This window comes from Sturnira hondurensis, unplaced genomic scaffold (genome assembly GCF_014824575.4).
Source record: "Sturnira hondurensis isolate 20B ecotype Veracruz unplaced genomic scaffold, ASM1482457v3 Scaffold0006566, whole genome shotgun sequence".
NCBI classification, from domain to species: Eukaryota; Metazoa; Chordata; class Mammalia; order Chiroptera; family Phyllostomidae; genus Sturnira; species Sturnira hondurensis.
The window spans coordinates 1,941,915-1,965,934 of record NW_028079197.1 but is presented as its reverse complement, the minus strand read 5'-3'; the positions used below and the strand labels follow the sequence as shown (position 1 = coordinate 1,965,934).

The following is a 24,020-nucleotide window of genomic DNA, read 5'->3' as shown; positions in this document are numbered from 1 at the left end:
TACATTCTAGGTTACTATATATCTTCCTGGTTTCCTCTATGTCATGGCCACTCCTTCTTACTGCTTTTGCTGGGTCTTCCTTACTTGTATTTTGAAATAAATTGAACAAAAAAATTATAGAATGAAAGTAAACATTTTCTTCAACTCCAAATTTTCTGTCAGTAATAATGGATATATAGACTCTGTGTGTGTGTGTGTGTGTGTGTGTGTGTGTATGAATTTCATTGCTGGAAACAATGCCTCATTTTAAATTGTATTTATTTTTATTAATGATTTGTATTTCTTTTATGTGCACTCCTTGTTTATATTATTTGCTCAGCTTTACAATAGTGTTTTATTATTTATTTATTGTGTGTATATAAGTTAAAATTATTAGCCCTCTGTTCTCTGTCATGTATATGCTGACTGTTTTCTTCTACTTTATCAAATGCCATTTGAGTTTGTAGTCTTTTTGAAGTACAGAATTATAACTTTTTGTATAATCAGACTTAACAGCTCTTTTTTTGGTTCTTAGATTTGGGGTGCTGCTTACTTCACCACTGCATGATTGTAAATAATTTTACTTGAGTTTTCTTTGGTACTATTTCAGTTTTATTGTTTACCTTTAAATCTGTGATCCTTCTGTGAAGTAGTGTATAACCAATTTATTTTTCTAATTGCTGCCCAAGTGTTCAACAATAATTTTTTAAGATTTTATTTATTTATTTTAGAGAGGGGGAATGGAGGAAGAAAGAGAGGGAGAATAAAATCAATGTGTGAGAGAAACATCAATCATCAGTTGCTTGCCTCTTGCAAGCACCCCAACTGGGAACTTGGGCCACAACCCAGGCACGTGCCCTGACAGGGAATTGAACCAGCAACCTTGGCTTTGCAGGATAATGCTCAACCTACTGAGCCATGCCAACTAGGGTCCCAATTATTTTTAATAATCTTTTTCTTTTGTTTGAAGGCTGCCTTTAATATAAAGTCATTCCCTGATATACTTGAGTTCCCTGTAAGTTCTTGAAAGACTTTATTTTTGTTTTACTTTTTAAACCACTGAAGTGTGATTCTCCCCATCCATATTGATTCTTTAAAAAAGATAATCACTGACTTTGTACCCATTAAATAAATTCACTGTATATTCTTGGTCTGGGCAGTGCTTGAAACAGTTGAATCCCCTCCAACCATTCTTCTGCACCATGCTTCTTCCTTAGCTTTTATCTCACAATTTTCTTAATTTCCATAATACCTATTGTCTCTCTTTTTCTTTGATAGCTTGTTTTCCTGTTTCTTGTACAACACTGTTCTTTGGAATTCCACTTTTCCCATGGTAAATACACTCCTGAATATTATTTCCCAATCTCATTATTTCAGCTGTTACTTAACTGGCTACATATTCCTATATTACCATTTCTAGTTCCAATCTAAATCTAGGTCTATATATCCAGTTTCCTATTAGTTACTGTACAGTGTGTTTTATGGTACTTTATTATGTCAATACCAAACCATTCTTCTTGCTTTCAATATTTTCCCTTTTTTGTCTGTACCCCACATCACTTAATATCATCACCATTTCCTGCAGTTACTTAAATAGATTTTGTCTTTGAGGTCTTCTTTTCCCTTTGATATCTGTCAGTGGTCTTCAGTAATAAGTCCTAGTTCTCCCTGGATATCCCCATAGCCCTTGTCTCTCCTCACTTTTTTTATGCCTTGCCTCTGGAAGTCGTTTCTTAACTGGTCTCCATACTTTCAGTTTCTCTGTCTCTCTCTCTCTCTGCCTCCCTACATATTGCAGGCAGTGTTAATTTTCTAATACATATAAAGTACTTAGTTTTAGTTAAATCCTTCATACATTGATTGCCTAAGTTTACTTCCTCTCCTTTCCTAACTCTGTTAAAATGGTAATAAAGAAATAGAAAAATTGATAAGGACAAAGACAACAGGAATGAAAACATTGACAGATGTAAGGTTGAAACAATTTTTTTTTTTTACTTAGAGCAAAGGAAGTTACAACTTCAATATCTCTCCCTACAGGAACATTTGACAGAAACTAATTCTTCCCATAGACTCTTAATGTTTCAAGACTTGGGAGCACCTGATCTGGGAAAGGCAGGAATGAGTCATGAGATTGAAAGCATTGTCTGTTTTTTGAAAGTCTTCATAAGTGGCTAGAGTCCCATGTCTTGTCACCCACTCTCTGCACCTCAGAAGACCAGAGGTTTCTCATCTGAAGAATTTGGGAGTGCCCCAAACTCAGGTTCAGGAGGTGGATTGTTTGAAAAAATGGCATTTAAGTGAAAGTTTGCGTATCTGGTTTGGGGACCTATATGTTCTACCCTGGATGGAGTTGCTTAAAAGAGGCAAGAATTATTTGTTTTCATATTCTCAGAATCCTAATAGTAATATTGATATAGTTGGTTTTTTTCTTGGCACATTTTGTAAAATTCCAAAGCCTAAATAAAATTAAAATTTCTCAACATCCCTTAATTCTTTCAACACTTAAGCATTTTTAGGAAAGGTAAGTCAAGTTTGGTTGATTTTCAGATGCTTAAGTTTTTAAAAATATTTGTTTAGGCTGCTCCACTTAAAAAAATTATGATAGGATTATATGCATAAACTAAGATTATGGCAATAAATAAATGCTACATTGTCATTTGATTTGTTTCATTTTTAGTTATGAAGACCCAATAAATAGAGTGTTTTATTCCCTTATACTTCTTTCTTTTGCCCCTAAATTAAGGGGCAAGAAGAGGACAAAGAACAATAAAGAAAATCTTAAAAAATGCTTACCCAAGGATATGTTTATTGATTTTAGAGAGAGAGAGGAAAGGGTGGGAGGTAGAGAATGAGAGAGGGAGAGAGAGAGAAAGAGAAACATCGATTGGTTGCCTCTGTATGCACCCCCATGGGGAATCAAACCTGCAACCTTAGGTATGTGCCTTGACTGGGGATCAAACCTGCAGCCATTGGATGTGTGGGGCAACACTCTAATCAACCAAGCCACCTGGCCAGGCAAAAACATACCTGTTTGTTTTTTTCCCCTAGCTTAATTATTTTAGGTCTTCACATAATTTTATAACAAACATTATTATATGAACAAAGTAAAATTACATCTTCCAAATGCAATACGTTGATTTTATTAATAAGAAACTTTTAATTAAATATACGTTTTTCTTGCAAATGTGTTTGAAATTAATAGACTACATTATATATACTCTACATCTCTAACACAAAACATTCACATTACTAAAAACCAGTGTATTAAAGTTCAGTTTATTACAAATTTACCTGCTCCTTTCCAATTAAAAAAAACAAACAGGTACAACCAAAACAGAAATTCAGTGCACATCAGGAAGACACTTTTACCCCCATTACCTATTTTATGTCTTTAGATTTCAAAATGTTATACCTTTCTAGTTGTAGTTTTAACCACTTCTAAAATTGTGGGCCTTGCTTATGGGCTTCTCAGGCCTTTAGTTCCCCTGGTAACATGGGAATTAGTCCTGTGTGTATCTACTTGGCAAATGTTTGCCTCAGCTCTTCACTTTATCTTCTCTTATCTAACCCAATTTCACACAGACTCCTCAGTTTTTCTGACTCTTGTTTAATTCTGTATACTTGGTTGTTTTCCCATGGGTAATTGTTAGCTAATGATTTCACACAAAACTTAGTCCATACTATTTAATGATTCAGTATGGCATTTTGTAGATATTTTGACTGTTGTAGATTTCTTAATTTCCTTTTTTTCTTAATTTTCTAAGTTGTCATATGGATACTAGGTATATGGACATATATTTTGTTTTCCATCACAAAATGCATAAAATACTAAAAAGGTAGCATAATTTGAAAATTCTAATATTGACTTTTGTAGTAAATACTGACTTCCTTTTCCTCCTGAACAGGTCCTTACCCAATTTGTAGAGATAATGGATCATCTGCATCTAGGGGAATCAGTTGCTGCAGTGCTCCGTAACAGGTATATTTATGGAAATAATTTACCTTATAAGTTACATAATGTCTTTCTTGCCTGTCAATATACTTAACATAGTTGCTGCTCATTAAGTATTTGTTAAATACCTGGCATGAAACAAAAGTATTTGCTATATGAATAAAAGAATGATTGAGTGACAAAAAACCTGAATGAAGACCATGTTATCATGTGTTCTGAGCTAATGAAAAAGTAAAAATGTAATTAGAATTCATAAATAGTATAAATTGTGAACACATAGAATTCATTCAGTGGAACCATTGACTGGAATTTTAGTTTTAAAACATATCAATGAATGAATACTGGTATCCATTACTTAAGAATAGATATCTCAACAAGTACTTTTAATAGTATTGTTCTAAGATAAATGTGTGTACATTTCTGTTATTTAAATACCCAATTAGTCTACTATATTCTACACCTGAAAATAAAATGAAATTATATTTAATGTCAACTGTAAATGAAAAACACAAAAAATATCCAATTAGTACTTTTCCAGGGAGTCTTCAGAAATTCAGAGCTTCCTCTGACAATATAGAATTTTAAATCATGGTTCAAATAAACATAGCCTTTGCTCCTTAGCTATGGAAGAGTATAGAAGAGCAAACTATTATTCCCAATAGTTTAATTGTATGGTTTGGGTGAAGCATTTGACATAATGTGCCGGAATTGACTATATCATGGCTCTGACACTTACTAGTGGTATAGTCTTGGGCAAATTTCTTAATTGCTCTGGGCCTTAAGTTCCTCATCTATGAAATGGGGCTAATAATACCTACATCTCAGGGTTGTTTTGAGATTAAAAAGTGTCTAAGGTGTGTATATTGGAGGGAGGGAGGGACAGAGGGAGAGAGAGAGAGAGGCTGGCAAATAATATGTTATATTTGTGCTGGTATTGAAATATAAGTGTGCAATTTTTAACTATTTTGAAAATACAATAATTGTATTTTTGACATCTAAGGTACTTTAAAATACAGGTATGATTTAGAAGAATATGAAAAGGAGAAAGGTTGAAGTAGGAAGTGGACATATATAAAATCATGTATCATATGAAGGGTGACTGTTGCAAGGTATTATAATATCTGGGCAAGTGGTTGTAAGGTAGGCTTGTTCAGAGGCAGAGAAAATAAGAAAATCATAGCAGAAATAATGTGTGGGCATGTTGGGTGAAAAGATTGAGGGGAATAGTAGTTGGGACACATTTAATTCATAATGGGAAATTGAATATGCAGAGTTCAAGCACTTCTGAATAGGAGATTCTATAATACACCTTCAGAAGAGGAAATGGTAGCAGGACAGGGTCAAGTTAACAACTATGATGGTAGAAAAAAAAGCCGGTGTAGCAATCCTCATATTGGACAAAATAGACTTCAAAAAAAGGGCTATAAAGAGAGACCCAGAAGGTCACTTCATAATACTCAAGGGAAGAATCCACCAAGAAGACATTAACATCATAAATATATATGCACCCAACACAGGAGCACCCAAATATATAAAGAAAATCCTAGAGGACCTCAAGAAAGATATTGACAGCAACACAATTATAGCAGGGGATTTTAACACCCCTCTGTCAAAAATGGACAGATCTTCCAAACAAAATATCAACAAAGATATAGCAGCATTAAACGACACTCTAGAAGAAATGGACCTAATTGATATATATAGAGCCCTTCATCCCAAAGAAGCTAAATACACATTCTTTTCAAGTGCACATGGAATATTTTCAAAGATAGACCACATGATAGGGCACAAAACAAGTCTCAACAATTTCAGGAAAATAGAAATCATACCAAGCATCTTCTCTGATCACAAGGGACTGAAATTGGAAACCAACCCCATAGGAAAAAAACCAAAACACCCAAAAGCATGGAGATTGAATGGTATGCTATTAAACAACGAATAGGTCAAGACTGAAATTAGGGAAGAAATCCAAAAACTTCTCGAAACTAATGAAAATGAACTCACAACAACCCAAAACTTATGGGACACAGTGATGGCAGTCCTGAGAGGGAGGTTCATAGCAATACAGGCTCACCTAAAGAAGATAGAAACATTTCAAACAAACAACCCAGCCCAACGCCTGCAAGAACTCGAGGAACAACAACAAAGACAGCCCAGAGCAAGGAGAAGGAAGGAAATAACAAAGATCAGGGCAGAAGTAAATGACATAGAGACTAAAAGCACAATTCCAATGATCAATGAATCTAGGAGTTGGTTTTTTGAAAAGATAAACAAAATAGACAAACCTTTAAGTAGGCTCATCAAGAAAAGGAGAGGACCCAAATAGACACAATCAGAAATGAAAGAAGAGAGATTACAACTGATACCACAGAAATAGAAGAGATTGTAAGAAATTACTATGAAGAACTGTGTGCCAAGAAATTTGAAAACCTGGGTGAAATGGACAAATTTCTAGAAAAATATAATCTTCCAAAACTCAATGAAAAAGCAGAAAACCTGAACAGGCCAATAACAGCAGATGAAATTGAAGCAGTAATCAAAAAACTCCCATCACACAAAAGTCCTGGACCAGATGGTTTCACAGGAGAATTCTACAAAGCTTTTAAGGAAGAGCTAACACTTATTCTTCACAGACTATTCCAAAAAATTGAAAAGGAGGGAAAACTCCTCAACTCTTTTTATGAAGCCAGCATCATCCTAATTCCAAAGCCAGATAGAGACACAACAAAGAAAGAAAACTTCAGGCCAATATCTCTGATGAACATAGACGCTAAAATTCTCAATAAAATATTGGCAAGTCGCATCCAACAATACATCAAAAAGATCACACACCACAACCAAGTGGGATTCATCCCAGGGATGCAAGGATGGTTCAATATTTGTAAATCAGTAAATGTAATACATCACACAAACAAAACCAAAGACAAAAACCACATGATCATATCAATAGATGCAGAAAAAGCTTTTGATAAGGTACAACACGCATTTATGATAAAGGTACTCAGAAAAACGGGAATAGAGGGAACATTCCTCAATATAATAAAGGCCATATATGAAAGACCTACAGCCAACATCATACTCAATGGGCAAATAGTAAAAGCTTTTCCACTATGATCAGGAACAAGGCAAAGTTGTCCATTCTCACCACTTCTATTCAATATAGTATTAGAAGTTCTAGCCACAACGATCAGACAAGAAAAGGAAATAAAAGGCATCCAAATTGGAAAGGAGGAAACAAAACTGGCATTGTTTGCAGATGACATGGTAGTGTACATAGAAAACCCTATAGCCTCTACCAAAAAACTGCTCTAACTAATAAATGAGTTTGGCAAAACAGCGGGATACAAAGTCAATATCCAGAAATCAAAGGCATTTTTCTATACCAACAATGAAACAGCAGAAGCAGAAATCAGGAAAAAAATTCCATTTGATATAGCAAAAACAAAAATAAAATATCTGGGAATAAACCTAACAAAGGAGGTCAAAGACCTGTACACAGAAAACTATACAACACTGAAGAAAGAAATCAAGGAAGACACAAATAAATGGAAACATATACCATGTTCATGGATTGGAAGGATTAACATCATCAAAATGTCCATACTACCCAAAGCAATTTACAGATTCAATGCAATACCTATTAAAGTACCAATGGCATATTTCACAGACATAGAACAAACACTTCAGAAATTTATATGGAACCATAAATGACCCTGAATAGCAGCCACAATTTTGAGAAAGAAAAACAAAGTCTGAGGGATCACAATACCTGATATTAAACTGTATTGCAAGGCCAATGTAATCAAAACAGCCTTGTACTGGTATAAAAACAGGCACATAGACCAATGGAATAGAACAGAGAGCCCAGAGATAAACACAAATCTCTTCAGTTAATTAAAATTCGACAAAGGGGGCAATAACATAAAATGGAGTAAAGATAGCCTCTTCAACAAATGGTGTTGGGAGAACTGGACAGCTACATGCAAAAAAAAAAATGAAACTCGAGCACCAACTTACACCATACACCAAAATAAATTCAAGGTGGATAAAAGACTTAAATATAAGCTGTGAAACCATTAAAGTCCTAGAGGAGAATATTGGCAGGAAAATCTCATATATTCCACGCAGCAAGATTTTTACTGATACATCCCCTAGAGCAAGGGATATAAAGGAAAGAATAAACAAATGGGATCTTATCAAAATTAAAAGCTTCTGCATGGCTAAGGAAAACAGTATCAAGAGAAAACGAGAAGCAATAGTTTGGGAAAACATATTTGCAAATGATACCTCAGACAAAGGTTTAATCTCCAAAATAGACAAAGAACTCACTCGACTCCACTCAAAGAAGACGAGCAACCCAATTAAAAAATGGGCAAAGGACTTGAACAGACATTTCTCCAAGGAAGACATACAGGGGATCCAGAGACACATGAAAAGATGCTCGATATCGCTAGCTATCAGAGAGATGCAAATTAAAACCACAATGAGATACCACTTTACACCTGTCAGAATGGCTATGATAAACAAAGCAACAAACAACAAGTGCTGGAGAGGTTGTGGGAAAAAGGGGACCCTAGTTCACTGATGGTGGGATTGCAGACTGGTACAACCACTATGGAAAACAGTATGGAACTTTCGAAGAAAACTAAAAATGAATGTGCCTTTTGACCCAGCAATTCCACTATTAGGAGTATATGCTAAGAACCCTGAAACACCAATCCAAAAGAACCTATGCACCCCGATGTTCATAGCAGCACAATTCACGATAGTCAAGACTTTGAGGCAACCTAGATGCCCATCAGTCAATGACTGGATCAAAAAGCTATGGTACATTTACACAATGAAATTCTATGCTGCAGTAAGGAAGAAGGAGTTCCCACCTTTTGCAACGTCATGGATGGAACTGGAAAGCATTATGCTGAGCGAAATAAGCCAGGTGGTGAAAGACAAATACCATATGATCTCACCTTTAACAGGAATGTAAACAACAAAACAAAAAAAGCAAGCAAAATATGACCAATGACACTCAAATACGGAACACGCTGACAGGGTCCAGAGGGGAGAGGGGAGAGAACTATAGGGGAAAAGGGGATGGGCTGACATGAATAAGTATAAAGGACACATGGACAATAATTAAGATGGGGGGCGGAAATGGGAGGGAGTTGGGGAGTACTGGGGGGCAGGGCAGGAATATAAAACAGAAAACTGTGCTTGAATAAGAATTAAATAAAAAATACTATACAGTATAATAAAATATCTTGTGAGAGAAAAAAATAACTAAGGTGGTTATAGCATAGTTGAATTAGTTTTTCTATTTTTATTAAGTTATAATTACATACAGTAAAATAAACATTTAAATATACAGCTTGATCTTTCTATATACACCTGTGTATCCAAATAACTACAATCCAATTCCACATGTAAAACAATCCTGTCCCACCAGAGAATTCCCTTGTGCCCTTTCCATTCCATATCCCCTCTACTCATACTAAGGGAACCAGTATTGTAACTAACTTATCTTGGATTAGTTTGCTTGTTCTTAAACTTTATATAAATGGAGTCAGACACTGTGTTCTTTGGTGTATGGCTTCTTTTCCAATCAATGTTTTTTAATCTATCACTGCTGTGGTATCAGTTGCTTCTTTTCATTACTATTTAATATTCCATTGTTTAAATATAGCACAATTTATTTATCCATTTACTTAGAGATAGTCATTTAAGTTGCATCTATTACTTGGCTATTGTGGATAAAGCTTTTATTGACATTCTTTAAAAATTTTATTTATTTATCTTTAGAGAGGAAGTGAAGGAGAGAAGGAGAGAAACATCAGTGTATGGTTGCCTCTCCTGAGACGCCCGCTGGGAACTGGCCCGCAACCCAGGCATGTGCCCTGACTGGGAATTGAACCGCAATCATGTGGTTCACAGGCCCATGCTCAATCCACTGAGCTACACCAGCCAGGGCTATTGACATTTTTTACAAACCTTTTTGTGTCCATTTATACTCATTTCATTTTCATATGTAGGGCCTAGCACAAATAATGCAGCTTTTTATTACAAAATCCTTTATTACAAAATCATAAGCACATAATTCTGTAACATAACAATACCACACTCAAGCATAACATATGACATTTTAGGTGACATGTTTGAATTGCTGTCCATCTCATATGAGACATCACATACCCTACCAACCACACTCAAGCAGGTGTTACTTCTGCTAGGCCCTGTATATCAATACCTAGAAATGGAATTGTTGGGTCATAGGAGATATATATTTAATTTATTATCATTAATGTTAACTGCCAAATGTGTTTCTGTAGTGGTGGTGCCTTTATCTACTCTGACCAGTAATTAGTAAAAATCGTTACCAACTCTTCATTTTGTTAGTCTCTTTAATTTTAGTCCTTCTCTTGGGTACCTAGTGGTTTCTCATTATTAATCTCACTTTGCATTTTCATAATATGTAATGGAGTATGATTTCATATGCTTATTATGTATCTGTATATCTTTTAGAAGTACCGGTTCAAGCCTTTAACAGTATGGTGATTACCACAGGGAAAGGGGATGGGGGAGGTAGAGGAGGATAAAGGGGGGATAAATGGTGATGGAAGGAGACTTCACTTGGGGTGGTAAACACACAATATAATATACAGATGCTGTATTAAAGAATTATACACCTGAACCTATATAATTTTATTGACCAATGGCACCCCAGTAAATTTAATGAAAAATAAAAATATGGATTGTAGTTCTGGCCAAGATGGAGGCATAGGTAGAAACCCTTTGCTTCCTCACCCAAACAAAAGGAAGATAGCAACCAATCTAAAATCAGTACACAGCCAGAAGTGCCAGAAAGTCAAACATCATGGAACTGCAACAACCAAGGAATTAAAGAAACAGTCAGCTAGACCAACCAGACTGGTAGGAGGGAGACAAGGGAAACAGGGCAGATGGGCAGATGAAGAGAACCTGCAGCAAGGTGGCAGACCACAAGGGCAGGGCTGGCTGAAAGGACACTCAGTGAGGCAGAGCTGATTGTGGACTGTGGTGGGGGTTGCCATGGTGGAAAAAGCTCCCAGTCTCACAGGAGAGTTTGTTTGAAAGTGGGGCTAGAGCTAAGCAAGTGGGCTGCATTGTTCCTTCTCTAACCCCTCCCCCATATATAGCAACACAAATGCCCTGCACTGGTGAACACCTAAGCTCCGCCTCCTTACAACTTACCAGGTGCACCAAGACAAAGAAATATGGTCCAGATGAAAGAACAGAGGAAAACCTCAGAAAGACAGCTAAATGATGAGGAGATAGCCAACCTATCTGATGGAGAGTTCAAAGCCCTGTTACTCAAAATGCTCACAGATCTGATTGAGCTTGGCTTAAAGACGAAGGAAGAAATGAAGACTACCTAAAATGAAATACAGCAAAATATTCAGGGGACCAACATTGACAGGAAGTAAACCAGGACTCAAATCAATGATTTGGGACAAAAGGAAGAAATAAACATTCAGCTGGAACAAAATGAAGAAACAAGAATTCAAAAAAATGAAGAAAGGCTTAGGAATCTCTGGGATAACTTTAAACATTGCAATATCCAGATTACAAGGGTGCCAGGAGAACAACAGCAAGAAACTGAAAACGTATATGAACAAATATTGAAGGAAAACTTCCCCAGTCTGGCCAAGGAAATAGATTTCCAGAAAGTCCAGGAAGCTCAAAGAGTCCCACAGAAGTTAGACCCAAGGAAGCACACACCAAGGCATATCATCATTATGTTACCCAAGATTAAAGATAAAGAGGGAATCTTTAAAAAAAAACAAAGTTTATTTATTTATTTTTAGAGAGAGGGGAAGGAAAGGAGAGAGAGGGAGAGAAATGCCAACTGTGGTTGCCTCTCATGCTCCCCCTGCTGGGGACCTGGTCTGGAACCTAGGCATGTGCCCTGACTGGGAATCGAACCATGATCTCTTGGTTTGCAGGTCTGTGCTCAATTAATCCACTGAGCTACACCAGTGAGGGCTAAAGAGAGAATCTTAAAAGCAGCAAGAGGAAAGGAGATAGTTATCTACAAAGGAGTTTCGATAAGACTATTAGCTGATTTCTCAAAACAAACCAGTTTTTGCAGGCAAAAAGTGGCTGGAAAGAAGTATCCCAAGTCATGAAATGCAAGATTGCCCTATCCAGCAAAGCTTTCATTTAGAATGGCAGGCAGATAAAGCACTTTTCAGATAAGGTCAAGTGAAAGGAGTTCATCATCACCCAGCCCCTATTATATGAAATGTTAAAGGGATTTAGCTAAGAAAAAGAAGATAAAAAAATATGAACAGTAAAATGACAACAAACTTACAACTATCAACAACTGAACCTAAAAAACGAAAAGAAAAAAAAACAGTGAAAACAAAAACTAAGCAAACAACTAGAACAGGAACAGATTCAGAGAAATGGACATCACATGGAGGGTTTTCAGTGGGGAGATGGAAGGAGGAGAATGGGGGAAAAGTTAGAGGGAATGAGAAGCATAAATGGTAGGTACAAAATAGAAAATGGGAGGTTAAGAATAATATGGGAAATGGAGAAGCCAAAGAACTTATATGTACAACCCATGGGCATGAACTAAGAGGGGGGATGCTGGAGGGCTGGGGGAGGCAGGGTGGCAGAGGGGGGATAAATCAGGAAAATTGGGAAAACTGTGATAGCATAATCAATAAAATATACTTAAAAATTAAAAAGCCATGATAAAATGTGGGTATTTTTCTCTTGGAGTTTGGGGAGTTTTAAAATTTATTATGGATATTTTGATGTATATGTTATGAATATTTTCTTTCAATATGTGGCTTTCCATCTCCTCTTATTTGTTTTTTTTTGATGAGCAGAAATCTATTTGATGAAACTTAATTTATCATATTTTTTTTATGCTCAGCCTTTTTTGCATCTTGTCTAATAAATCTTTGCCCTGACAAATTTCAAGATTTCTTCTGGAAGTTTTATGGTTTTTACCTTTTATATAATAAGTGCATTCTTGACCAGAAACAAAACAAATGAATTTATGGCTTAGATTTTACATAAAAGCTAGATTATTAATAAGAACACTTTATAAAAGAGAAGTCTCTTTATCCTTTGAATTTTAACTTAAAAAAGGAAGTAACATACAAGGGAGCCCCAATAAAGTTAACTTAATGCATTTGTGAATGGCAGGGTAACTGAATTATAACCTGAGTGGTACTTGGCAAACTATAAGGAACTAGTCTTATGATTCCTAGTTTATAACAGAGTAACTTCTGATTTCCCCCTTTTATAATTTTACTTCTTTTTTAAAAAATTTATTTTATTATTGTTCAAGGACAGTTTTCTGTCTTTTACACCCATCCCAGCCTCCCCCAATGCTCCCCACCTCCTTTCTATTTCCACCCCTGTTAGTTTTTGTCCATGTGTCCTTTATACTTGTTCCTATGAATCCTTCCCCTTTTCCCCTGAAATTCCCTCCCCTCTCCCCTCTGGTCCCTGTCTGCCTGTTCTCTATTTCAGTGCCTTTGGTCATATTTTGATTGCTTGTTTGTTTTGTTGTTTAGATTCCTGTTAGAGGTGAGATCATGTGGTATTTGTCTTTCACCACCTGGCTTATTTCACTCAGCATAATGCTTTCCAGTTCCATCCATGCTGTTGCAAAGGATAGGAGCTCCTTTCTTTCTGCTGCATAGAATTCCATTGTGTAACTGTACCAGAGTTTTTGGATCCATTTATTTAGTGATGGCCACCTAGGTTGCTTCCAACTCTTGGCTATTGTAAGTTGTGCTGCTATAAATAAAACTCTTTTGACTTGGTTATGATGGCTGTTCTGACAAGTGTGAAGTGTTATCTCATTCTGGTTTTAATTTGTATTTCTCTGATGGATAGTGATGCTAAACATCCTTTCATATGTTTCTGAGCCCTCTGTCCTCCTTGGATAACTGTCTCTTCAGGTCCTTTGCCCATTACATAGCTTGGAGATCAAACCCTTCACACTGGTGAGAATGGGCATCATAATCAATCAACAAACAAGTGCTGGTGAGGTTGTGGAGAACAGGGAAACCTAGTACACTGTTGGTGGGAACACAGACTGGTGCAGCCACTGTGGAAAACAGTATGGAATTTCATCAGAAAACTAAAAATGGAACTGCCTTTTGACATGGCAGTTCCACTGCTGGGATTATACCCTAAGAACCCTGAATCCCTAATTCAAAAGAACCTATGCACCCCAATGTTCATAGCAGCACAATTTACAATAGCCAAATGCTGGAAGCAACCTAGGTGCCCATCAGTAAATGAGTGGATCAAAACTATGGTACATTTGCACAATGGAATTCTATGCAGTGAAAAAAAAGAAGGAGCTCCTACTCTTTGTGACAGCTTGGATGGAACTGGAGAGTATTATGCTAAGTGAAATAAGCCAGGCTGTGAAAGACAAATACCATATAATCTTACCCATAGGTGGAACCTAATCAACAAAATAAACAAGTGAGCAAGACAGAACCAGAGACAAGGAAATAAAGAACAAACTGAGGGCAACCACAGGGGAGGGAGGAGGGAGATAATGGAGGAAAGTAGGGGAAGGGTCATCAAGAAAAATGTGTGGGAGACACATGGACAATTCCAAAAGGGTGGGATCAAAGGTAGGAGGTGGGGATAAGGGGTAGACAGTGTTGGGGGACAGTGGAGAGAACTGTACTTGAACAAGAATAAAAAAAGAAAATTTGTCAAATGAGAAAATATAAACTATTAATTAAACATAAAAAACTCTTGAAAGAAATATAATTTTGATACTAAATAAACACAGCTAGAGTATAGAAATTAATGGACAACTCCACAGTTTATTTGTTTATTTATAAATATATTTTATTGATTATGCTATTACAGTGGTATCATCCCCCCCCGTTTATTTCCCTCTGCCCTGCACACCCCCTCCCACGCACATTCCCCACCTTTAGTTCATGTCCATGTGTCATACTTTTCCATTTCCCATACTATACTTAACCTCTCCCTGTCTATTTTGCACCTACCATTTATGCTTCTTGTTCCATGTATTTTTCCCCATATTCTCTCCCTCCTCATTCCCACTGATAACTCCACGTGATCTCCATTTCTGTGATTTTATTCCTGTTCCGGTTGTTTGCTTAGTTTTTGTTTTCATTCTTTTTCTTTTCTTTTAGGTTCATTTGTTGATAGTTGTGTGTTTGTTGTCATTTTACTGTTCATATTTTTATCTTCTTTTTCTTAGATAAGTCCCTTTAACATTTCATAGAATAATCGTTTGGTGATTTGGTAATGATGAACTCCTTTAACTTGACCTTATCTGGGAAACACTTTATCTGCCCTTCCATTCTAAATGAAGGCTTTGCTGGATAGGGTAATCTTGGATGTAGTTCCTTGCCTTTCATGATTTCAAATACTTGTTTCTGTCCCCTTCTCACTTGTAAGGTTTCTTTGGAGAAATCAGCTGATAGCCTTTTGAGAACTCCTTTGTAGGTAATTCTCTCCTTCTTGCTTCTTTTAGGATTTTCTCCTTATATTTACTCTTGGGTAAGTTAACGATGATGTGCCTTGGTGTGTGTCTCTTTCGGCCCAACTTCTTTGGGACTCTCTGGGCTTCCTGGACTTCCTGGAAGTCTGTTTCCTTTCCCAGATTGGGCAAGTTTTCTTTCACTATTTATTCAAATACACTTTCAATTTCTTGCTGTTGTTCATTTCCTTCTGGCACCCCTATAATTCAAATATTGGAGTATTTCAGGTTGTTTAGAGATTTGTAAGACTCTCTTGACTTTTTTGAATTCTTGTTTCTTCATTTTGTTCCAGTTGAATGTGTATTTTCCCTTTTGTTCCAAATTATTGCTTTGCATCCTGTTTTCCTTCCTCTCACTGTTGGTTCCCTGAATATTTTGCCTCATTTCATTTTGGATATCCTTCATTTGTTTTTTTATCTTTCAACCAAGCTCAATCAGTTCTGTGAGCATTTTGAGTACCAGGGTTTTATTTATTTATTCATTCATTCATTCATTCATTTTATTGTTGTTCAAATACAGTTTTCTGGCTTTTACTCCCATCCCAGCCCACTCCCCCCTTGCTTTCCACCTCCCTCCCATTTCCACCCCCCCTTGGTTTTTGTCCATGTGTCCTTTATACTTGTTCCTGTGAATTCTTCCCCTTTTCTTTTGAAATTCTCTCCCCTCTCCCCTCTGGTCCCTGTCTGCCTGTTCTCTATTTCATTGTCTTTGGTTATATTTTGCTTGCTTGCTTGTTTTGTTGTTTAGCTTCCTGTTAAAGGTGAGACCATATGGTACCTTTCTTTCACCACCTGATTGCCAGGATTTTAAATTTTTCATCAGATAGGTTGGCTATGTCCTCATCACTTAGCTCTCTTCCTGAGGTTTTCCTTTGTTCTTTCATTTTGGCCATATTTCTTTGTCTTGGTGCACCTGTTAAGTTGTAAGGGGGTGGGGCCTTAGGTATTTACCAGGGGTGGGACAACCCTCTTTGCTGTGCTGAGGCCCTGCCTGTGGGGGAGGGGGCAGGGTGGGAATCTTGCCTTCTTGTCTCTAGCCCACTTTCCAAGATTCTCTTGTGTGGGACTGGAAGTTTCTCCCACCAGTCCCCTCTGAGTCTCAGTTTTGCCTTCAACCAGCCCTGCCCGTGCAGTCTGCCATCTCACTGAAGTTTTTCTGAGTTACCTGAGTGGTCCACTGCCTTACCAGTCTGGTTATTCAGATTGGTTGATTTTTTCTTTAATTTCTTGATTGTTGGAGTTCCATGCAGTTTTATTATCTGGTGCTTTCAGTTGTTTATTGATTTTAGATTGGTTGTTATTTTCCTTTTGGTTGTGCAAGGAAGTGAAGGTTTTCTCCTTATGCCTCCATCTTGGCTAGAACTGTCAATTCTATTTTTTGCTTTTAAATTTCTCACCCTTTTTTTGGTTGTGTGAAGAGGCAAAGTGTATCTACCTATTCCTACATCTTGTCCAGAAGTTATCCCAGTTCATTTACAATCCTGCCCAATAAAAATAACAAAACCTGAGGAAAATGTTGCTTGTCCGCATATACAAATTATGAATAAATTTCAAAGTCTAAATAAAATGCAAATCAAACACATTTAGGTATATATAAAATAATTTTCCCTTTGTGACCAAGGAACTTTTATCCCAGAATATGAATGCTTTCATACTATGAAGTTACTCATGAAGCATCCTTGAATAGTTCTCAGAAGGAAAAAAAGGCAAAAAGTAAGCGCCAAGGGTGTTGGAAAAGTTTTGATGCCCATTTTAAGAATTAAAAAGTTAGTGACAGAAGCTTGCTTTCTGAACAAGAAAAATATGTGTCTCTCTGAAAGGAATAATGCAGTAATGTTCTTAATGGTAAAATCTAAAAGTTGTTTTTTGTCTCCTCCTTTGAACAGCCTCCCTGTGTTTGTTTCTATGTATTAGGTAGAGCTGCTTTGACTCCCTGCCTTGGTAGCATGGTCTAATGTAGTAGGTGTCCCGTAAGTTCCAGTGGCACAGCCTCCCCTATCACCCAAGCTGGGTATTGGAGGTGTACCCTTCGTGTGGGCTGAGCACAGTCTCTTCTTGTAGTTGAGCCTTGGTTGTTGTTGGTGGGTCAATGGGAGGGATTTACCCAGGCCAGTCAACTGCAAGGATTGGCTATGACCACTGGCCACCAACCTTTGTCCACCATTGAGGATCATCTGTGCAAGGGTATGGTAATGGTGCTCCAACATGAACTGTAGCTGTCCAGTGGGTGTGCAGGCTCTGGGGTTTCCTGGGTGGTGAAGGCCAAGGGTGAACCCCCACCTGTATTTTGCCTGGGGCCACCCTGCCTGAGCTATAAAGCAATGTGAGATGGCTGCTACTTGTGCTGGGCTTGGAGATTCCCGGGGGAAGCCAAGGTGTGAATCCAGGCTGGCTACTGCTAGTGTGGGGCCTGGGGCTACTTAGGAAGTGGTAAGGAGGCTGGGGGCAAACTGAGGCAGCCGTTGCTACTTTGAGAGGATTGAGTTAGTTGTGAAGCATGAGGCAAGCTCATCCATTCATATGGAAGAGCCACTGCTAACAGGTATAAGTTGGGTGGGATGGAGTCTCAGGGAATCTCTAGGGTGGGGCAAACAGTGTTAGCCAGACTGATGAAGTCTGAGATTTGGCACTTACCTGCTGGATCTGTGTCTCTGGGGAAGGGTTCAGAAAAGGGACAGTGGCCTCTGCCTGCCTTTGTGTCTGGGAGAAAGTGGTACCCACTTCTTGCTTTGATGCCAGACACTTCATTTCCTTTTTATATTACACTGGTGCCTTTTAAGCTGCTTCTCCAATGCTGAAGCTCAGAGGGAGTGAGTCTGAATAAGTCCATTTGTGGGTTCTTTGAGGGGAACTGTTTGGGACTCCATAAGTTTCTTCCACCACTTCGGTGTCTGCTGGTTTTTGCAGGCAGAAGTTATGGGGATTTATTTTTCTGTCACTGGAGCCCTGGGCTGGGGGTCCTGGTGTGGGGCTGGAACTCCTCTCTCCTGAGATATTCCTCCTGAATTTTTGTCCACCACGTGTGGATTTGGAACCAGCGTATTTCACATCTTTGCCCCTCCTACCAGTCTGGATGGATGTAGTTTCTTTAATTTTGTAGTTATTAGACTGCCATTCAACCTGATTTTTGACGGTTCTGAGCAATGGTTTTTGTACAGTTTAGTTGTAATTTTGATGTGGTTGTTCAAGGAGGTAAGCCATGTTTACCTATGTCACCATCTTGACTGGAAGTTCCAGATCTTTTATTTGTATCAGATGTGACCATTTAGAAGATTTAATGGAAAACAACTCATTTACAAAGACATAAAACATAAATATGTAGTAATAGTCATAACAAAAACATGTTTAAGACCTATGTGATGAAAATTTAAAAATTTGACTGAGAGATAGGGAAGAAGATATTTTAAAGCTGGAGGAACATCCCATTGTCCTGGATTAAAATACTAGATTTTGGGAAGAGGTAACCTCTTCCCAAATTTTTATATAGATTTAACATGCATTTAATAGGATATTTAAATTTTTGAAGAAATGATTATTTAATAAGATAAGGAATGTATTAAAGAAATATTTCCCATTGGTTAACACAATGTCTGGCACATAGTGATTGCTACTAAAATAATCTAATAATTTGTTGTTTATTATTCAACAAACATTTATTGTGTAATTAATAAGAGCTAAACAATTTCATTTCCTATAGTAATGAAAAGTGATGAAACTTTATACTCATTAAAATTATATTTTGGTGGAGGTATTGGAGGTAAGATAAAAACAAACATGTATAGGAGAAAATTACTATGAAAAATTAATAAAGCAGTTAGAAAGATAAAAGATTAAGGGTGGCAATGCAGAATAACACTAGCCTCTTACCTGTGTTAGATGTTTTCATCTTACAATCTAGCATTCATCATATTTACCTTATTTGTAGTTTTATTCTGGTGACTTATAAGAAACAGAGAGTTGTTAGCCATATCTGGCTTGCTTTGCTGCAAAGCGTATCTTGATCTGATCATCATCCTTATGCACACATTATGGTAATGTCTGGAAGGGGCACAATGTTGTAGACATCACCCATTTGATGTTGTAATTGTGGAGCTTTCTGATGTTCCTAGCTCTAATAAGAATTTCTGCAATGACATATTAAGCTCTGCCAGTGTTCCATTTTCCTAACAATAGTTTTTGATAAGAGAAACACTGAATAAAATTTTGTCTGGTATTTGTAGTACAGGAAAAAAGAGTACCAAACACAGTATAATTAGATTTTCATCCCATTAATGAATATTATATAACACTTACTATGCAAGATGTTAGGGATATAGCAGAGAATGGTAATACATGGTTCCCTGCCAGTTAGGTGACTATTGTAGTTGTCAAATGAGAATCTGAACAAAGGTGATAGCAGTGGAGAGGGGATGGAGTCATGAAATATTTAAGGGTGAATTTGACAATATGCGACATTCAGTTAGATTCTACACACTGTAGTCAAAGTGACCTTTAAAAATTGCTAATCTTATAATGTTGTCCAGATTGCCCTTTCTTTCTCTTTTTTAAAATAATTTTTTATTTAATTCTTGTTCAAGTACAGCTTTCTGTTTTATATTCCCAACCCTGCCTGCCCCCCACCCCATGCTCCCCACCTCCCTCCCATTTCTTCCTCCCCCCCTTAGTTATTGTCCATGTGTCCTTTATACTTGTTCATGTGAGTCCATCCCCCTTTTCCCTATGATTCTCTCCCCTCTCCCCTCTGGACCCTGTCAGCCTGTTCCGTAATTGAGTGTCATTGGTCATATTTTGCTTGCTTGTTTGTTTTGTTTAGATCCCTGTTAACGGTGATATCATATGGTATTTGTCTTTCACCGCCTGGCTTATTTTGCTCAGCATAATGCTTTCCAGTTCCATCCATGATGTTGCAAAGGGTAGTAGTTCCTTCTTCCTTTCTGCAGCATAGAATTCCATTGTGTAAATGTACTATAGTTTTTGATCCAGTCATTGACCGATGGGCATCTAGGTTGCTTCCAACTCTTGGCTATAGTATTAGAAGTTCTAGCCACAGCAACCAGACAAGAAAAGGAAATAAAAGGCATCCAAATTGGAAAGGAGGAAACAAAACTGGCATTGTTTGCAGATGACATGGTAGTGTACATGGAAAACCCTATAGCCTCTGCCAAAAAACTGCTCTAACTAATAAATGAGTTTGGCAAAACAGCGGGATACAAAGTCAATATCCAGAAATCAAAGGCATTTTTGTATACCAACAATGAATCATCAGAAGCAGAAATCAAGAAAAAAATCCCATTCGATATAGCAAAAACAAAAACAAAATATCTGGGAGTAAACCTAAGCAAGGAGGTAAAAGGCCTGTATGCAGAAACTACACAGCACTGAAGAAAGAAATCAAGGAAGACACAAATAAATGGAAACATATACCATGTTCATGGACTGGAAGAATTAACATCATCAAAATGTCCATACTACCCAAAGCAATTTACAGATTCAATGCAATACCTATTAAAGGACCAATGGCATATTTCACAGACATAGAACAAACACTTCAAAAATTTATATGGAACCATAAATGACCCCAAATAGCAGCTGCAATTTTGAGAAAGAAGAACAAAGTAGGAGGGATCACAGCACCTGATATCAAACTGTATTACAAGGCCACTGTAATCAGAACAGCCTGGTACTGGCACAAAAACAGGCACATAGACCAATAAAACAGAACAGAGAGCCCAGAAATAAATCCAAATCTCTTTCTCTTACTATTGAAATTCCACCTGTTCTTCAGGACCCAGATGAAATTTCATGTTCTGCCTAAAGCCTTCTGTGATCAATCCAAGCAGATGCTCAGGAAGGTCTCTTGCCTCTGAGCTGTTTTACCCTTGAAATGATTTTTTTATCACATTTGGTTGTGTATTGAAGTAATTTGAACAGGTCCTTGCTTACAACATCATTAAGGGAGCTCTTTCAGAGAACTGTATCTAATGTCTATTTATTTTATATCATATATAGCATGGGATTTTGTGCATAACAAACTTTCATTAAAATTATGTAGAAGTTGTTAAATTTATCAGCAATTATTTGTTACTGTTCATTTTATTTGGTTACATTCTTTTGGGTAGTTTTGTTTCCCAACTCTTACGTATAGTTAAGTAATTGAACATTAAGTGACAGTCATTAAAATTGTAAAATAGACTAATAAAAATTTACTACATATTCTAGGAATAAGCTCAGACATTTTTTAACCAATGTAATATATATTCTCTTCTTAGTAGTGTATGATATCAAGAGAATGCAGGGCTTTGAATCTGATCATTTCAAAAGGCTTTAAAATATCAAGACTTTACTATTTGTTACAAACTGTCATAATCTGTAAAATTTAAGGATTGGAAGATCTCAACCTTCCTTTTATTTTTATTTTATTTTATTATTAATACTCACCTGAGGATATGTTTTTATTGATTATAGAGAGAGCAAGGGAGAGAGAAAAACATCAGTGTGAGACAGAAACATTGATCAGTTGCCTCACATACGTGACCTAACTGGGGATCAAACCTGCAATGTTTGGTGTGTGGGATGATGCTCCAACTAACTGAGTTACCTGGCAAGGGCTTTCCTTTTAGTTTTAAAAGCCTGGAATTATATCTATAAACCTAAGTACATGGTAGGTGATAAATAAACACATCTTAGATTAAATTTAGTGACCAATAATTGAGGGAAGATGTCCTTTTATTACAGTTTTCATAATTTGACTTAATAAATTATTTTTGGAATGTTGAATTAAAAATGTGTTGAATTTATTGGGGTGATGCCCTTAGAAATTTCAGTGAATATATGTTTGTTTTGTGATTTTTTAAGGATTAAAAACTTATAAGGATCTAGTTTTACTTTTGCTGCAGTAAGTAAGGCAATGATTGTGATAAGGTGAAATCTTAGGCTAGAAGATCTCTGTAAGGATTATAATATAAGAGGGTAACACATAAATTTCTGAGACCAGTTATACTTTATACAATAGATATTTATTTTGGCTCAGATATTGTGTTACCTATTGTTCTTTTAAAGTATTTTATTTATTTTTAGATAGGGGAAGGGAAGGAAAAAGAGAAGGAGAAAAACATCAGTGTGTGGTTGCCTCTCGCACACCGCACACTGGGGACCTGGCCTGCAACCCAGATATATTCCCTGACTGGGAATCAAACTGGCAACCATTTGGTTCACAGGCCAGCACACAATTCACTGAGCCACACCAGCCAGGGCTGTGTTACCTATTACTATTGTCCTAATATATTGCAGTAAGGGACATGTGTAGTTTGTCAGCATATTTGTTTCTCTCCTGAAGAGTTATTTGTTTTCATACAAAGGGCACAGACTTAGTAGGGTTTGTTGTGTGTTTGATCTATTTAGAAGAATTTTACAGTCCGTATATGTTCCTGAGTAGAAGAGTTACTATCCCAATTTCTCTTGCTACATCTTAAATGTTGCTGTTCATAATTCTGTGCATATTTCATACATTTTGTTCTGGATAATCTTATCTATAGCCATTACTTCTGTCCCAAACTATATGCCGAAGACCTTGACACTTATATCTTGAATCCTAGTCTTTTTCATGAGCCCCAGACTGAAAGATTCTTTATTTCTTCTCTCTACCAGCTTGTTTTGACTTGTAGAACACTTACAATAGAAGATATATATGTGGGGAAAAATTACCTAAGTTAATCTCTATTAAGCACTTGGTGCATTTTAAAATGTGTTTGACGTAGTAATTATTGAACATGATCTGGTTATACTGTTGTGCTTAAGAGCAGAGGCTCTGAAGTTTGTTGAATACAAGTTCAAATCACATTCTGCTATTTACTAACTGTGAACTTTGGAAAGTTTCTTAACTTGTCTGAGTCTGTTTCCTCACCTATAAAATAAAATAATATTATTGTATGGAATCATTCTGAGGGTAAAGTAGAATCTTTGTCAGATTAGTCATGTTCCTGGTACATAATAAATGCTCAATACATGGAAACACTGTTTTATTATACTGCATATCATGTCTGTATCATGCTGTTCTTTTTAATTATATCATTAGAATTTCACATGTTAATAAAAAGTTGTAGTAGACATAATGTTTCCAAAGTATAAACTATTCCATGGTATAAATGATTTGTTAATAGTAAATATTTAGGTTAAATCTACTTTTGGAGTATTAATTATACCATCTTCCATATCTATCACATTTTCTCTCCTTGCTTTAACATTTGTCGTCTTTTTATTTTTATTTAATGATTTGTTTTATACTGTGTCAAATCTTCTCTTTACTCCTTCTGATGTACGTTTTGGCTTAGTTTCCATGCAGTTGACTGGTATAATTTATAGCTTTCCTTACATGATGTTGCTGTTATTTTATTTGGCTTCCTCTTCCTGCTTTTTGAGTCCATGTTTTCTTATTTTCTTGAATGTGCCAAAGGCTTTAAACATTGTTTTCTGGCATTTTCAGAGTGGTGTGCTGTTTCCATGCTAGTTGTTTCTCTATTTATTCTTGAAGAAGGAATGGTGAATGGTTTGTACTGT

At 36.7% G+C, this 24,020-nt stretch overlaps 1 protein-coding gene across 3 annotated transcripts in view; it reads left to right on the top strand.

Annotated features, from left to right (window-relative positions):
• The window catches only part of KLHL13 (kelch like family member 13), a 246,011-nt gene that overhangs the window by 86,016 nt on the left and 135,975 nt on the right, over window positions 1–24,020 (top strand). For 2 of the 3 annotated variants that reach the window (XM_037050178.1, XM_037050179.1), the window contains 2 exons: window positions 1,258–1,312; window positions 3,885–3,958. In XM_037050178.1, the coding sequence (XP_036906073.1) occupies window positions 1,310–1,312; window positions 3,885–3,958 (77 nt within the window). In that variant the 5' untranslated portion in view covers window positions 1,258–1,309. The remainder of the gene's footprint in view (window positions 1–1,257; window positions 1,313–3,884; window positions 3,959–24,020) is intronic. The other variant, XM_037050180.1, reaches the window with a different exon arrangement.